The 18404-nt window shown below is 40.9% G+C and overlaps 1 protein-coding gene across 1 annotated transcript; it reads right to left on the bottom strand.

Moving 5' to 3' along the window:
* Positions 1–1188: 1188 nt before the first annotated feature.
* Positions 1189–14242, bottom strand: LOC134083317 (B-cell receptor CD22-like). Its single transcript, XM_062539598.1, has 11 exons — positions 14222–14242; positions 13121–13247; positions 12469–12810; positions 11972–12226; positions 9552–9821; positions 9051–9410; positions 8425–8691; positions 3854–3941; positions 3646–3679; positions 2895–3142; positions 1189–2166 (listed from the first exon to the last, which is right to left on the bottom strand). Exons 2-11 carry the CDS (start codon positions 13128–13130, stop codon positions 2061–2063), a joined length of 1980 nt encoding a protein of 659 aa, XP_062395582.1. The 5' UTR covers positions 13131–13247; positions 14222–14242; the 3' UTR covers positions 1189–2060.
* Between the last annotated feature and the right edge of the window lie 4162 nt (positions 14243–18404).

The following is an 18404-nucleotide window of genomic DNA, read 5'->3' as shown; positions in this document are numbered from 1 at the left end:
TCATCAGAGGTCACACTATTTAGTGATTGCATGCTCTTACCACTGTTGCCTTTCTTGAGGACAGTGTTGCATCAATGGCTACTTGGTTCAAACTTGTAATTATCTGATAACTGTATCAAGGCCTTAACCTGCCCCATGATGGGAAATCGGCTCACATCCAGGCTTCCTAAGCACTGGCACAATAGCTTGCACCGTTTCTTTAACAGTGACACATTTTGTGTGGCTGTCTGTTACCTGGGTTTTGTCTTGTATGTTAAGTGTGTATGCGTATGAGAGTGGACCACTCTTTCGAGTCCATAATAAAGATTATTATTGGTGCATGCTCTTACCTCTGTTGCCTCTTCTTGGGAACAGTGTTGCATCAATGGCCTCTTGGTGCAAACGTGTGGGCTATTTAATATATCAGCTGCACAGGAAACCCTGCAGACCGGTATGTGTGTTCACACATTTAGAAACCCTGTAGACCAGTATGTCACACCTTTGCTCTTGCTTATGCTCCTCTTCTGTGCCTGTGGTCGTTCTCTTCATATTGACCTGTAACCCTTTTTTTGTGTGGCTTGTGTATTGTGTTTTAGGTATTCTTGTACGGTCAAGTCTTAACTGCTTCAACAGTAAGGCTATTTGAATGTGCATTCCTGTTGTTTTAAATGCACTCATACAAATACTCACTTGACGTGGCTTGACTTTCTTAAAAACCACAAACTCTGCACCACTCACTCACTCACTCGTTCACTCAGTCACTGGTGTGAAAATTGCTGTCACCAAACCCACCCATGTTATGGCATGTCAGGAAATTGGGCCAATATAGTTTCACAACATGCTACTCATAGTTTGCAATCACACCCATATCAGCTCATGTCCTGTATTCTCACAACAATTGTTGGCTTGACAACTGATGTGCAACGCATGTCAAAAAATAAAAACACAACTTTTACCCTCACCAATTTAAACCATCACAGGATTATAATATAATGCATTGTGAGAATAACACATTTCATAGTGCTGCTATAGTATTCACTCCAAGTGTTACGTCTTATTTGGCTGTGTGTAGATTTTTTACATAATGAGCCAAATCTGGCCAAAAGTGTGTAAGCAGTAGGTAAAAACAGTATAACTGTTTTAGAAAAGTTTATTGATCTACTCTTTATGAGCAAACTTTTTTACTCCTACATACATGTTCACCTGTTGTATTGTTTCAAAAAACTGAAAGAGAATCAGATATGTTGCTTAAGTCATACATTTAAATCTGGTGTGAAAAGAAATGGCATGGAATTTAAGGGACAGACAGGAGTGACCTTTTTGGTCTGCTGAACAGTGTGTGTGAGCATGTACAGTACGTGTTTGTGTGTGTGTGTGTGTGTGTGTGTGTGTGTGCACACGCGCATGTGCGTCTATGTGTTTGTGTTAGCGTGAATTGAAAGTAAGGCAAAAGTAAAGCAGGCACAGTTACAGGAACAACTATTCTGCAGTCTATTGCACGTGTCGTGTGTGTGTGTGTTTGTTTGTTTTTTTGTGTGTTTGTGAGTGTGAGTGTATACACATATGTGTTCCTGTCCATGTCTGTATGTGCATGCACGGGAAAAGAAAAGGATTCCACAGCATAGCATACAAAATTCATCATGATATGGGTACTCACATAAACGATGTCAAATAGTGAACTCATACAGCAACTAGAAAAGCACTCAGAGAGCACAGACCTCCGCCTGCATTGTTCTTCTTGGTTGTCATACATTTGAACCTAGCCTATTGAAATCGCCACCACACGGCCATCACACAGCCATACCATGCCATTACATAACCAAACATAACCGCCTCCTGAATCCAAACGGTGATACGGATCACTCCCTCAAATTTAATGATTTCTTCCTTGGGTCATTTCAGAACTTCCCTGGAAATTTCATCAAAATCCATCCATTTCTTTTTGAGTTATCTTGCTCACAGACAGACAGACAGACAAACCCCGATGAAAACATAACTTCCTTGGCGGAGGTAATAATTAGACAATCTGAGCATATCCAGAAACTGCACACAGCACACTGCTTGCTTCACGAGCACTACCATCAGACTCCAGCTGGGCTTGGTGGAGCTGGCGGAGAGTCCCGTGGTCTCTTCGAGTTCATTTTTCTGTTTGTGGACTTGCTGTAGATCACTGTGTTTGCAGGCCGTCTGATGAGAATGAGAACACCAACACACTAAAGTGAGCCCAGCGCTTATCACATGGCATGGGTGTGAAAAGCAACTTGCAGTACATCAGCTGATTAATTTGATTGTTTTATAGATGGGTTGTTTGATAGGTAAATGAATGGATGGATGGATGGATGGATGGATGGATGGATGGATGGATGGATGGATGGATGGATGGATGGATGGATGGATGGATGGATGGATGGATGGATGGATGGATGGATGGATGGATGGATGGATGGATGGATAGATAGATAGATAGATAGATAGATAGATAGATAGATAGATAGATAGATAGATGGATGGATTGTTTGATGGGTAGATGGATGGATGGATGGATGGATTGTGATTAGTCTGCCAATTAATTCTACCAATGTCTCAAACGTTATTCACATGAGATCAGGGGAGTATTCCAAGTACTTGGTTTAGTGACAAACCTGGATAAGTTAACTCAAAGTAAGTGGTAACCTCCTACAACAAGAGCCCAATGGCATTATTTTGTTGGGAGAATGAAACTATGCAGCTCTTCTTTTAGAAGGTTTACCGCTTACTCTGGGTTAACTTACCCAGAATTGTCACTAAACCACACAGGAATATCCCCTGGTTGACTGATTTATGTTTTGATTTTGTGTAATGCCTCTGGGTGGTGGAATGTGAATACAACAAGGAACAAAGGTCCTCTGTATTGTGTAATGCCTCATTCCACTCACTGGGTGGCAGCAGTGGGTCTAGAGAAGTTGACTGCTGCGTACTCCACCTCCCCTTCCTCCTGCAGCTGGGTGTGTGGCTTGGGCTTCTGGGCTGTGGAGTACAGTGGCACCTGCTGAACTCCAGATCTCTTGAACTGAACGCTGGCGTACTGGACATCATCTTGGTCACCTGAGTCCACTGTTTGAGCAGGAACGGAGGTCGCTTGGAGGAGAGCTGGGACTTCCTCATAAACACCATGAACAGTCGCCTGAGGATAGCAAACAAAAAAGCATTCCTCATTGAAATGTAGCATTTTTAGCCGAAAAAAAAAAACTAACCGTAATAGTAATTATTCCTAAGTGATCACTTAAAGCAACACCAAAGAGTTTTTTGTATGTTAAAATAATGTTTCCAAAATAATTTCAGTGGTTCATCAACTCGTAACAGGGTGAATGGCACTTCTGCATTCACGCTGCGGCCATCTATCAGTTATAACCGCACTATTAAGTTTGCCAGATCGGGTATCGGATCTGTAGTTCGATGGAATGAGACATAAGAAACTACACATTTGACTTGCTTCGATGTCGCAACACATCATACTTTCATAAAATCATGCAACATACGCTACCTTGTCTATGGACATTGTTATTTGCTGGATAAACAGAGGAAAAGTGCTTTAGTGTTGGTTTAATGTAATCTCAACCCAGATTAAATAGTGGAGAAAAATACTTTGGGAATTCTCGGCAGAAATAAGTGAACCAAGACACTCACCAGTGTGTGAGCATGTTTTGAACATTTCTTCACTCTGAAATGATGAGAGGTAGACACTGAATGATTAACTAGGAAAGAAAAGTAACACAACAAGCTGTTCTACAGAGATGACTGTTGCTGCCTGATTCCAACATTCAATTAGATTGAGCAGGCTGTAAAAGTTAGAAAATGGATGCATGTCATTGAACACAAAACTGGTGTCTCTCACCCTTTGTAGATAAGGCAGTACAGCACAATGACGGTTAATGGGACTGATCCCATTGCAACAACAACAGCAATGTTCTGCCACGGCAAGACTGGGGAAGAAGTGAGGGAGACAAAAGAACACATAAACACAGTCTGGATATCGTTTTTTTTTCCGTCAGCACTGACATCTTGAACAGACAACCATTTGATAAAGAACATATTTTATTGAGCACGACCAACATTAATAGAACAGAACTGTAATTGACACAGTGACCATCGCAGCCAATAGTCACAACACAATAGCCACAAAAAGTCATGCAAAGCAATTTGATGATTTAATTGCTCAATGACTTGATCTTAAGTCAAACCCAATACATAATACAAATAATAAATGTCTCATTAACTAGAAAAACAATATGCTTAACACTAGAAGCGCCGCGCCCCTCTGACCCACTTATACCTAGAAGCGCCGCGCCCCGGTCATTTGACCGCTTTGACGACCTACTAGAAGCGCCGTGCTGTTGTGAACTACTTAAAGCGCGGCGAGGCGGTCAAAAGACCGCTGAGTCCTTACACTGGGAGGCTGTTACTTACACATAATGACAGCTAGATGGCGCTTTGTGCACGAATCAAATCGTTTGAATTAGTGGTGGGCCATTATCGGCGTTAACGTGCTGCGTTATCGTGCAACTCTTATCGGGCGATAAAAAAAAATATCGGCGTTAATCTGTTCTCAAAGTTGGGCTGGGAGCTGGGTCTATACCACGCAAGCTATGATCACTTTCACATTGATATCTTAGCGCGAACGCCAATGTTTAAGAGTGCGCCTGAAAAAAGTCTAGGTCACACTGGTGCACCTGACGCTGCTCGGCTGCTTTCTTTCACAAGTTGTCATTGTAGACTATGCATGCAGCTTTACCAAACAGTAACCAATGATACATCCTCCCAACATGGACGATAAGCTCAGACCCCTCCCGAATCGGCACCTGATCGCTCATTCCTAATAGAAGTAACCCCCTCTCCTTGGCCCGCTTTCTCTTGCTCTCCCTCTCCCTCTCCCTCTCCCTCACTCTCCCGTGCGCGCTCAATGGACACTCGCGAGTCGCGACCCGCCCCTCGACATGCACATTTAATCCAAATAAAACATTCACTATCGTGAAAGCAATGATGCATATAGAAGACGTTAGCTAAATTAATATAAATTACGGTTAGCATCATTGCTGCAGAAAGTTGATTAAAACTCTTACATTCAAGTCACTCCTGCATGAGTTGGATGATAATCTCAATACCAATGTTTTCCAACTCCAAAACTCGAAAGGAGAAAAAGTATTAGCCCACATTGAAACTTACAGTAAACACACGTGGGGAAACTGAGCAGTCCAACTAGTAAACTATGATAAACTAGCCAACTATGCTACTTTGTTTACATTTTGAGGTTTCAGGCAGACAGCTGAATTAAAGAGGCAGAGTTGTAATATGAATAGTAGGCTGCAATCTGCATAAAGTGTGCTGTCATGAATATCAGACATTTCAGTATGTAGAATAGGCTTATATAAATAATTTTGTAAAGAAAAAAATCTTTTATTGTGTTTCAAGGTTTTTCTAGACTTTTTGTTGTTAAAAAATCATTATATGAAAGGACAGCAATAAAAATGTGACCTTTTAGCGTTAAAGGCGAGGCAATGAAAAATGTGGGTGCACCTAAATTTTGCGCTGGTGCACCTAAAATTAATCTAGATTAATCTAGATTAATTTCAAGATTACAGTGAGATTAATCTAGATTAACAAAATTAATCTATGCCCACCTCTAGTTTGAATACATTTGTCAGACTGTGTTGTCTGTGGTTGTTTCATTATGACAGGTCTACAGCACGTTTGAGTTATCTGTTCATTTATTTGTGTTGATTTGTGTTGTTTGAGGTAAAAACTCTGGAGGAGTTCTTGAACAAACCTTGAGCAAACTTGACTTTCAACTTTTTCATAGTATTTCATTTTTTATATTTCGTTACATTTTGTATGCTAGCCTACTTAGAAATGTTGGCTATTTTAAAACGGAGGCATACGCGTTCTGTGATTAGGAGCCTGACCCGACGGGAGGGGTAGGATGAAAAATGTCGACCCAACACCGGTGTTGTTGGATCTCGAGATCCGTAACCCGCAGTTCGGGTTTGGGCAGATAATCTAAGCTCTAAAATGAATGGATGGCTAGTTTTAATTCACTCCCCAAATTCACTTCTATTCATTTAATAGGTCTATGTTCGCGCCGCCGAAAATGATGGGACCGAACAAAGAGCCTAACCTAGTCTGGTTTCAATTACACAGTAGCCAGGATTTCATGCCGCATTTTACAGGCTACCGCGGCTACTTTCTAAGACAATGTTCATTCATTTAGGGAGAAGCATCTAGGGTCTAGCTACCTCGGAGGGAGGGAGATAGAGAGAGCAGAAATGCTGAGCAGGCATAGGCGCGAGAAGTAGCCTAGGCTAAATAAAAATGATGAGTGAAAAAGATATTCTCCGTTTTGCGAATGTGTAGGCTATGTTTCGATGTCTGCTGAAAAACAGCTATAGGCCTATTGTGAATTCGTGATTTTGAATTGAGACACACATCCACGATGTGAAGGGACAGAGCCGTAGCCCACTGGTAAGAGCTTCAGCCTCGAGGCCTGAGAGTAGCTGGTTCGATTCCCGACCTGGGTAGGCTATGGCAGAAGTACTTTTGAGCAAGGCATCAATAAAGTATATTCTATTCTTTTCTATTCACACAACTAGCCTACACGCATGCTGGCGAATTCAAACATTCTAAAACGCGCATACGATGAAACATGATTGCGCATTCTTCCACCAGTTGCATGTAAACAACAAACAGCCAGCTTCACAGTGATGTCTGTAGCCTAAGATCATATCCACACGTAGCAAAACTACCCCCACCCCGCCAGTGAACTGGTTAGACGTGTATGGGGGAGGGGGAATGATCGGTTTCAAATAGGCTATGTTTGCAATGGACACTGTGTTATGTAGCCCGAAGCCATTTGCTTTGAGAATAACGGCTGGCTTCATGGCTGATAATGGCTTTATTTGCCACTTCATGTCTACAGAACATGCTGAGTCCTGTGTAGCCTATCGTAGCAACGAGCACAATATATGGTGTATCCAGTGGGAATCGTTTATAGGCTCGCGTTTATTTTTCGCGTGTGTCTCTGATATAATTATTTTTAGATGCAAAGTCTAACTGGCGGCTCAATTTGGCTTAGAAAATTATTGCCTGGCGAAATTATTTTTCGTTAATGGTAAACAAATTTCAGAGAGCTTGTTATTAAAAAAACATTAACAAAACATAATTGTACGTCGACGTTCAAAAACGGTCAAAGAATTCAGTCAGTGAACTATGATTTGACGCCCCTGCCAGGATGTGAACCCGGGCCTTCAGCATCGCAGTCGGGGAAGATAACGCTGCGCCACTTGCCGTTCCAGCACTAGAATATGAAAGAGGGACGTCCTGGTGTTGCTCTTTACATCCACCAACGACAATGAGAATGGTTGTGTGGCGATGACGTATTTTGACAGTTCAGTCACTTGTGCGAAGTCGTAGCCTAGGCTACTCATAAATGAAAGCCTACCTGTAAAGTTTGATTTCGTAGGCTACTTGTAATTTTTGAATTCGTATTTTTTTCCCCATCCGTATTCTGATGGATAAAATAGGCTACACACAATATATTTTATGCACGACTGGACTCATTTGGGAACTCACAAATATTTATTTTATGCACGACTACAGACAAATACGAACGTGCATCAAATCTATGACACTATATTGACAGCTATCTCACTCCATACAAATAGAAGATAAGATATACAACTATGAATGTACGTAGGCATACGCGCCCTACGTACATAAATAGGCTACGACGGACGAATTTCAGCTGAAAATATTGTTTACATATGTAGGCCTGCCTAATAGAACGTCGCAACGTTTTCAAAACAAACTCGCATTTTACCACTGTAAATCGCCTCCATAGACTATGCCATGTAAATGAAAAATAGTTATTAAAATAAATCACATGTATAATACATATTGCACATATATAAACTATGTTTTATGGTAAAATATTATTCTCATGCCCGACGGTCAGTTAACCCTTGCGACATCTGCTGTGAGAAAAGAGAATAGCAGCCTGGACAAACATGGCCGAACGCGAGACAACATAGTGTTGTCACATAATGAGCGCAAAATAGCTCTAAACTAGCTTGTACCGGTGTGCTTTCGATCATGTAAAAATTCTGGGTGACAAAACAGGCGTATTTAGGAAAAGTCGTGAACGTAGGGTCCTGGAATTTAATCGAGTGAAAAGATTTTTTTTTTTTTGTAATCGCTGCGGTCAAATGACCGCAGCCCGGCAGTTCTAGGTATATCTAGGTCAAACCCACACGGCGCTTCTAGGAATACGCGTCAGTGGTCAAATGACCGGCGCTTGGCGCTTCTAGTGTTAATCAAAATATTAGCATTAGAATTAGTCAGGTGGCCTTGTAGTGATGATTTTACCTTGCTCAAACAGATGTTAGTTTAGCTGAGTTACATGATCACACTACTCACATTGTACCTCCAGGTAAACCTCACGAGACCTGTTGAAGCCAAATGAGTTCTGTCCCTCGCAGTAGTAGCGTCCAGAGTGGTCAGAGTTGAGGTCAATGATCCTGAGCTCCTGCCCAGATCCTATGCGAGAAGGAACAGTTCCACTCTTGTACCAGGTGTAGCTCTCCACTGGTGGGTTGGCGTCACTGCTGCAGGTCAGATTCACTGAACTGCCCTCACGTATGTCATCCTGTGGGCTTATTGATGCAGCGATGTTCTTTGGGGCATCTGTTTCAAACAATTGTGCATGTGTAATTCCTTAGGAGTATTGTGTTGTTTAAACATGATAATATGATGTTATTGTCTTCAATAATACAATGCATACTGTCCCACATATAATATTAAGGTTGTCTGAAAGTGGAACAAAACTGACATAACAGATTAGTTGTCAAGTATAGGCCCAAGCACATTTAGCACCATTTAGTACCTTTGTACACACTAAACAATTAATTATAATCCTTTTTGCTAATTTATTTCCCGATGAAAATAGCAAGTTGTGTGTTAAACAGCCTCAAAGCCATTGAGCTTCCATGTAGGGTCCATAAATGCGGCATATTAAATGATAACCGCTCAGACATGTTACTCACAAAAAACTTCCAGGTGAATCACAGAAGAATTATTGGCGCCATGCTTGTTGTCTGCCTGACAGTAGTAATATCCAGTTTGTTCAAAGCTGATGTTGCTGATGTTGTAAATAGACACTGTTGTCATGGGTAATGTTGTAGTCTCATCCACATTAAGCCAGTTGTAGCTCTCCACTGATGGGTTAGGAATGGTGGAGACTTGCTCTGTAACTAACTGTGTGATGGATACTCCAGTCTTCTTAAACCAAGTGTAGCTCTCCACTGGTGGGTTGGCAACGCTGCTACAGGTCAGTCTCACTGAGCTGCCCTCCACTATTTCACCAGATGGACTGACCAATAATGCTGAGGTGTTTCTTGGTGCATCTGTAACAGGAATAATTGCTCATCAGCATACTGGCAGTATACAAATTCTGTCATGGAATTAAGATGTGCATTCAGCAATGTGCAGTAAGTGTATATTGACGTTCTGTGTTGCCACAGTGAATCAAAATGTGAGATACTTACACTGCACATTCAGGTAGACATCTGAAGAATTACTGGTACCATACTGGTTCTTGGCCTTACAGTAGTAGTAGCCAGTGTGTTTGGAGCTGACCTTAGGAATAGTGTAAACTTGCCCTGTAGCTAACTGTGTGATGGTTACACCAATCTTCTTAAACCAGGTGTAGCTCTCCACTGGTGGGTTGGCATCACTGCTACAGTTCAGTCTCACTAAACTACCCTCCACTATTTCATTAGACTGACTGACCAATGCTGAGGTGTTTCTTGGTGCGTCTGAAACATATAAAGACAACAGAACCCATCAGTGTGAAAACACTCAAGAGAAGTGGAAATGTCGTTCAATGAAAGAAACTACGTATAGTGAAAGAGACACAGCAGTAATAGTGAGACACTCATATTGAACATTCAGTTTCGGTCCCCGCATTATGTTCCTCACCAAGACTGCATTCTTCTACCTCTGTAACATTGCCTTTCTTTCTTCTGTACAGCTGATTACTGGCACCATATTTCTTTATGGCCACACACTAATATTCAGTGTGCTCAAAGCTGACTTCAGTGATAATTTGAATCTGGACTGTCATTGGACTGACTTTTACTTAAATTATTTTAAACCAGTTGTTCTGCTCCAGAGAAACTGGACACTGCTGAGATATTTGGGAAAGAAGCTTAAAAAGTTCTCCAAGCAGTTGGGTAACATATTCTGTTACAGTTTTTTCCAATTGCTTACACACAATTTTTCAAACCGAGTTCTTTTTAACAAAATTTAAGCACAGGTATCCAAACGCCACACTCATTTTGCATAATTCCTAGATTCTTTGCAAAATGAAGCACTTCAGTCAAAACAAACACACTTCAGTCAAAACATACACACTTCAGTCAAAACATACACACTTCAGTCAAAACATATACACATATTTGTAAAAATGCTATTAGTTGTCATTTAACAAACACAGTCCTCAATGATCAGACACTATTGCAGCCAGTTTCACACTGCAGTGATAAATGCAAAACACATTTGTAAAAAGAAAAATTAGGAAATAGCATGTGCTAGATTTTTGTCCAGACATTGTTATGTAAGGGATCATTTAGATGTCCAAAAAATAGTGACAAACCCACAACATTCTTCATGATTAGTTCGACATAGGGAAAGTGTACATAAATAGGTCTATAAACTTGCACTTGCACTGTAGCCTACAACACTGAAGACTGCTGTAGACTGAATATGTCAAGTATTTCTTTCAATACTTACAGTATTTCTAATCAGTTACAGTAATCAACCAACAATGAAATCAATTGAACAAATAAAATCTGTAGACAAACAAAAAACTACTGCATAAAGTACATACACTTCGACTCTGAAGAGCAACTACTGTAAAAGCAACAAGACTGTATAGCACACCTGAGTGCTGCGTTTTCAATTTTGCACATGTGTGCTTACACACCTGGTGGATGTGATTATCCAATTCGTTCATTAGTGTAGTCATTGGCAATCTGGGGCTTTGTAATGACAAGGAAGTAACCTCACAATCCTTATCTGTGTCTAAGGTGTGGAAATGTGTGTAGAGTTGTACAAATCACTGTGTGTAATGTTTTGCAAAAAGGGTGAAGTAGACATTGTGTGTAATGTTGTGCAAATCGGTGGAGGTGTTTTGCTCCTTGGAGTAAAATTTTGCAAATTGTGTGAAAAAAAATATTTTAGTGTGTAAACAATCGTAAAAAACTGTAATATTTCAAACAAAACAGCAAACTAGCTGGCCCCTCTCACCCCTGCAATTGAAGCTGACATCTTGTCCGTGATTGGCTGGAACAGTTTGTTATGTTTCATGGTCTAGGTTGGACCAAACTGTTTTTGTTGCAGTTTTTGTAATCTGGAGCTGCCTATAGACACCACGTTTGAACATTGCTGAGGTATTATTAGGAGAACCTTAACAAAATGTAACAGATGGATACATGCAAGGGATAAGAACCTGTTTCCTGAAAGACATCTATCTAGAATCTATATGTGTTGTCCCAAAATCATATGTGCTTCACTGTGAAATTCCTGGCACCATATTTGTTTTGGCCACATAGCAGTTATAGTCAGTATGTTCAAAGTACGCCCCAGTGATAATATAATATCTGGTCTGTCACTAAAACTTAGACTGTTTCATTTTTCTTTAAAAAAAAAAAAAAAAACCTAAACCAGTTGTAATAGACACTGGTGGGTTCCATCACTGCTGCACTTCAGAGTCACACCAGAATAACTGGACCATAATGAGGTATTATTGGTAGAGGGATTTCAAGGGATATGAACATAGTGACTGAACGACATCTGCCCCGAAACTATATGATTTGTCCCAAAATCAAATGTGCTTAACTGTACAAAACAGTTACATAATGTTTGTATGATGTATGTTTGATTTCCGGGTTGTTATGCTACTTACACATCACTCTGAGCATCACTTCTTTGGATGGATGTCTTTCATCATCTGTTAACGCACAGGAATAATAACCCTCATCCTCAATCCTGATGTTCTGGAGGACAAGATCGCTGTTGTCTGTTTGTCTAGTAAGTACACCTTGGCCGTTCTTTGTCCATGTCACTGTGGGGTTGTTGTCATCAAACCCACAGGAGTGTTTGCATCTCAGCCTCGCCTCTTCTCCCTCAACCACAGGCCCAGCCCCCTCAACAGAAAGATCTTTGGAGAGACAAACAAAAACACAAATCTGAACACTTTGAGATGCAGATCAGATAAGTATTCAGTTTGATTATTGTCTGTTACAGCAAAGGCACCTATCTCCGAGTTGCTCTAGGGAGTTTGAAATCGGTAATAATCAACATATAAGGCATCCGCTAAGTGAATATATAAAAGAATCTTGACAAATGACACATTCTCTCATAGCTGAGCATCATGACAAATTACAATACCACTCAACTCACCAGTAACTAACAGTGTGACTCCAATCGGCTCTGTTGGCAGAGGATACACTTCCTGTTCATCTGTTAAAATCCTTACATAATACACTCTACTGTCTGATAGGTCTACATCTCTGAGAGTCAGAGTGCAGTTGTTCATCATATCACCATTGTGCTGAGCTCTGCTCATGTACTCTGGATTCTCCAAGAGGTCTTCGTCCGACCTGTTACTGATCGTCCACAAAACCTTCTTCACTGTTACGTTGGGAGGATGAGTGAAAGAGCATGGAATGACCACAGTGGACCCGGCCACAGCACAGACAGAGGATTGAGGGACCTTAATGTGCCACCTATCACCAGATACACCTGAGATCAACACACATACACACACATGTAAGTTTTTTGGAGACCTGTAAAGTGTTAGATCAAAATACGTAAATGGATATTTCATATAGTACATACTGTAGAATATAAACATTGTTTTGTTTGTTTCTATTTAAGTGTTTTGTTTGTTTGTCTCCTTGTTAATGTCCGTATATGTTTGTATGAATAACTACAAGATACATTTTCTCAGCCATGCCCCTGGTCTGATCTGCAGCTATTCTGTTCTGTTCTGTCCACATACTGTACATGAGAACAACAGCAAAACAGAGTCATCAACAGCAAAACAGCTCACCTTGGATCATGCTGAAAACAGTGACGGTCAGAAAAAGGGAAGTTTTCACTCTCTCAGATGCAGAGTCCTATACATGCCATGAGACATATCAATCCTTCATGTTCTAAAACAGCCTTTGAATGCTTGACTAAATAGTAAATATATAATTGAAACCAAAATGTAAAAAAATGTAAAGGTCATTACCATCTTTACACACACTTGTAACTTTGTTCATATATTGTGACTCAGATACTCTGGGACAACAATAGTACCAGTAACGGTAAAAACACATTGTAAACTATTTTCATCATTTCATCATTAGGTACAAAAACCCAACAAAATATTTTATATTTACCAGACGAGCCCAGAAAACTAATAATGAATAATGTTGTACACACAGGGCTATAAAATATTCAGTAAAGCACCATAATGATTGACAACAATAGCCCCGTTTACATGGACAGTTTTTTCTTATTCTGATTAAACTATTCCAATTGAAAAGCCGGCTGTTTACATGGGCTACTTTCTATTCCGATCAGGTGCTTGTAAGTGCTTTAGAATCTTTGATCGGAATAGCCGTTGTTTGCTACTTTTCATTGGCGGTCAATCTGAATGACCGTATACATGGGTGTTCATTCGGAATAGGACTACACCACCGCTTTCATTCCGATTACAATTCTGATCGGATCAGGATTTTCATCCCGATTGAGGTGTTTACTGTATATGACAATTTTTATTCCGATTGAGCCGTTTTTCCGTTTCTAATCGGAATAGAAGTGTCCATGTAAACGGGGCTAGTATTTCAATATTGTCAATCATTCATAAAGCGTTATAATGTTGTTGCCTAACCTCTTATCTAGCATCAAAATGCACTTTACATTATCAGACAGACAATGATGATATATACTGTATAGATGTGGAAAACACCTGACATTATGGCATGACACAAATTCACTGTAAAATAGGATGTCAACAAATGTCTGTCTCTCTATTTGCTTAAAAACATGCATGCAGTACATATACGTTTACCATGTATAGGTGATGTAATATATACTCTTACAAACTTTAGGCAATGTCGTATCTACTCTTTCCATGTGTAGGTGATGTTCCATCTACTCTTACCATATTTAGGTGATACTTGATCTTGACCTGATGCACACTGCAGAGGAACATACCAGTAACTGACACTAAAATAAATCTGAAGGGCTAGCTGTAGTGATGTCAGGGTACTTTCTTTGTTCTGCTTTCACATGTGAAAGGTCAAGGTAAGCACATGCGCTACAGAGAGGATGGGAAGATCTGTAATGCTCACCTGACTTCTGTCTTGGTTTTCTGATTCAGGTTGTGAAAGTCACTATGCCATGTTTGCTCATGCTCACACAGTTTCAATTTGACAGCACTTGGACAAGTTTAACATTTGTGTTCTGTGAATACAGCAGCCAACAACACAATAGCAGAATGTGTGCCACCTACATTTGAACACCAATGCAAACATGTCACCAAAGAAAAAGGGAAAGCATAGTTTAATTCATTTTATCCTAGTTTTAGTGTAAATGTTTCAGGTTAGGAAAACACTGTCACTTCCACTTATCGACGGTTAGTTTCAGTTTGACAAGACCTGGGCATGAGAGAGGAAGTGAGCTGGAGATTTTCAGACTCTGACAGACACATACAATGAGTGCTGTGTAAAATGTAATGTTATGAATTCAATGGGTCCTCAATTTAGTCATGTCAATTTAAACTCTAATAGTTTAGAGTATGCATTTTCCAATTCATAACTCTGGAATACACATAAAAAAAAGAAAATACCAAAGTAGCATTGAGTTCACAATCACTTAACACTTAATTGTTCTGTAATACAGCATAGTCATTCAATACTCACTTTTCTGAAAAGTTGTGTGTATTCACACTACAGTGTTTCCCACACATAGACAAATTTGTGGCGGTGCGCCACAGATTCAGCACCGGCCGCCACATATTGCGTTTCGTTATTCTTATTTATTTATTTATTTATTCTTCTTCTTCTATTTTGAAACGCTATTGAAAAACACGCAGCATTCGTAAAGCTGAATTTCCTTTCCCTGCGCTCCCTCTCTGTCACTCGCGCGTCTGTCATACACACAAACACGCACAGCCCCTACCCTCCGTGCACACCGCGGCTGTCTGTCTCCATGAAAACCAACGAGATCATCTTTGGAAGCGATGTCGGTGGTCGCACTGATGCACCTGACGCTGCTCGGGTAGAAGCATTTGTTCTCCCGCAACTTTTGTGGTCTATGCGTGCAACTTAATTACCAAACAGTAGAAGTAAACTCATTCTCCTTGGCCCGCTCTCGTGCGCTCTCAATGGACAGCCGCCCTCCACATGCACATATAATCCAAATAAAACATTCACAATCGTGAACGCATTGACGCACAGAAGACGACTAGCTAAATTACTGTTATATTCGGTTAGCATCATTAGTAGGCTATGCTGCAGACATTTGATTAAAACTCTTGCATTCAAGTTGACTGACCAACAATGTTTTTCAACTCCAAGACTTAAAAGGGCCTGTCCCAAGGAGAAAAAGTATTAGCTTACCTTGAAACTTAAACACATGTGGGGAAACTGAACAGTCCAACCAGTAGAGTATGATAAGCTTAGCCTGCTATGTTTACAATATTTTGAGGCTTCAACCAGACAGCTGAATTTAAGAAGTGGAGTTGTAATATGAATAGTGGGCTATAATCTGCATAAAGTTTGCTGTTATGAATATCAGAAATGTCAGTATAGGCCTATATAATGTAAATAATGACATAATGTGTGTGTGTTTCAAATAAAGACAAGCTTCACATCTTGGTAAAAAAAAAAATACATTATATGAAAGGAGAGCGATAATAAGGCGATGCAATGAAAAATATGGGTGCACCTATTGGTCACCTTCTCCTCAACCCGAGCTAGAAAGGAGCCTTCGGGTTGCCGTTCACCTGCTGCTTTAATTTTTTTTTTCTCAAGGTAGGGCAGGATGTCTACTTGCAGGTGGACAGCTGCAACAAATCTGTAAATTGCACAGTAGTTGTGCAGCCCCTGTGTCACAGGGTCCTTCTTTAATTCTGCCTCCTCAATGTAGCTTGCACTGCAGGTAGATTTCTCTAAAGATTTGAAATGGCCTTCTCTTGTGATAGCCACCTAGTGTCCTGCGGTGGGGGATAGGGCAATTAATTAAATTCCATATTTACTTAAGGAATTTGATGTACTTCACTTCAAACACTTCATGTTTTCACTTACTGTGACTTTCATGTCTTCTACTCCAAGCACACTGGCAGCTTCTTTCAGAGTGCTGGTGCGGTTTGCACTATCTATAAAATGCGGAGCTAGGGTGAAGTTGGCTGGCTACGTCCAGGGGGTCAAGGCTGTGTTGATTAGCTTCGGCAAGTTAGCAAGCGCCATTTTCAATTATGGCGCCTCATGGAGCATTTAGAACCAGCTCCGTGCACGAAAATCCGTGTTGGGCACGAGCTCTCATGCGCGTACATGTTGGTGAACGGGTACCTACAGCCAATCATTACTCCGTGCGACACTCCACTGGACTCAGGTGTGTGTTCCCGAGCAACTTTTTCTGCTTGTTGTTACGCTGCAAGCAAGGTATGTGCATTATCGCCACCCTCTGAATTGGAGGATGACTCTCTTTTTACAGAATGTCCAATAAAGATCAATGTAGGTCCATGCGTCATTTCCAGCTTTGGATCTTTGCGCATGGTCAGAGCCGACTGGCGCTGGATCGGAGGTCCAGTGTTCAATATGGCGTTGACGAAAATTGGCCGGATTTACTAGCCTAGCATCGGCCATTCATTTGTATGGAGGGCGGGACTTAGTCACGCTCTCCAGTTATATAATACCTCCATGGCTACGTCGCATGAAGAAGCCCACAATTTTGGGTTGGGTTTTTCGGTCCATTTGGCTGTGAACGTTGCGAGAGAAAATCAGGTGCAAATGCCAAAAGCAGCCTAGGCTACAATACAACCATGTGTAAACGTTAAACGCAATTAGCCTTGATAAGAAAACATTACGCCTATCAAAATAATTCTAGGTATCCTACTACTGATGCGATCTGAAGAAGGCCGTAGGCCGAAACGTTACCGCTTTTATATTAAATAGTCTGTTGAAACTCGGGGTGTGCGGCATCTCTCTCTCTCCATAAGCATACTACTAGCGAACATTTGACAGACTATTATTACCTCTCGGTGTACACTAACAACATCCAGTGTAACAGTGAAGGTATGGCACTTTTTAAATATGCGGATGCCATTGCCTAGTTGAACACATGTCCCACATTGATGTCCTAACCCGATACCAGCAGGCAGTGGTTTTGTTGAGATCTCCTTAGAGCTCAACATCGCAAAAACAAAGGAGCTATGCTGTGGGGGCAGAGACAAGGCATCACCTCTGTTCCAGCCACTCAACATCCAGGGTCAGCTAGTGGAACAAGTGCAGACACTTCCCTGTCCTTTTCACAACACACCAATACAATATTCAAGAAAGCACAACATCTCCAACACTCCATCTGCTCAGGAAACTCAGGACATTTCAGGTCAGCAAGGACATGTTAACTTTGGTCTACCGCTCCCTCACTGAATCAGTTCTCACTTTCAATATATCTTCCTGGTACAACCAACTCACCATCAAGCACAAAACAAGACTCTCCTGCATAGTAAACCATGCTGCCAAAATAACTAGCTCCCTGTACAGTCGCTCAGTGATCAGGAAAGCCAACCTGATCACAGAGGACCCCCTCCATCACTCCTTCCAGCTACTACCATCAGGCAGGCGTTTCAATGTACCACTGGCCCGGAAGAATATTTACAAGAAATCCCTCTTCCCTTCTGCAAAAGCCATGAGCAACACAAAATGACTACCACAGCTGATACCTCAACACCCCATGTCTTATCCTTATATGTGTGTGCGAATGTTTCTTGTGATTGGAGCCTTGTCAAAGAAAAAAATCTGTAACCTTTGTGTAACAGACAATAAAGTGTAATCTTATTTTATAGAATTCAATAATAATCTTACCTTGATTACCCAGGTTGTCAGCTATCCAAATAGATTCCATCTTCCCGAAAAATGCTGGTTTTCTTCTCTTTTTTTTCCCAGATAAAGGATGTCGAACGATGATAGCACAATAACATATACCACAAGATGCCGCTGTTCGGACGCATTACGTAATTCAGAGGCATAGGCCCACTAGATTTTAAAATGTTTCTTTTATTCGCTTTTTCTTAACCCTTAGATGCATAGGCTACCAATACCTACACTCTTCCATGAGTG

Source organism: Sardina pilchardus, chromosome 1 (assembly GCF_963854185.1).
Source record: "Sardina pilchardus chromosome 1, fSarPil1.1, whole genome shotgun sequence".
NCBI lineage: Eukaryota > Metazoa > Chordata > Actinopteri > Clupeiformes > Clupeidae > Sardina > Sardina pilchardus.
Note: the sequence above shows the minus strand (reverse complement) of the source record. Positions and strands in the feature narration are given on the sequence as shown.

Bases quoted from the DNA above. Each gene is read 5' to 3' on its own strand.
- LOC134083317 (XM_062539598.1), bottom strand. The intron at 3,680-3,853 runs GTGAGAGACACC...TCATCATTTCAG, and splicing joins TACTGCCTTATCTACAAAGG to AGTGAAGAAATGTTCAAAAC. The intron at 2,167-2,894 runs GTGAGTGGAATG...CATTCTCATCAG, and splicing joins AGACCCACTGCTGCCACCCA to ACGGCCTGCAAACACAGTGA.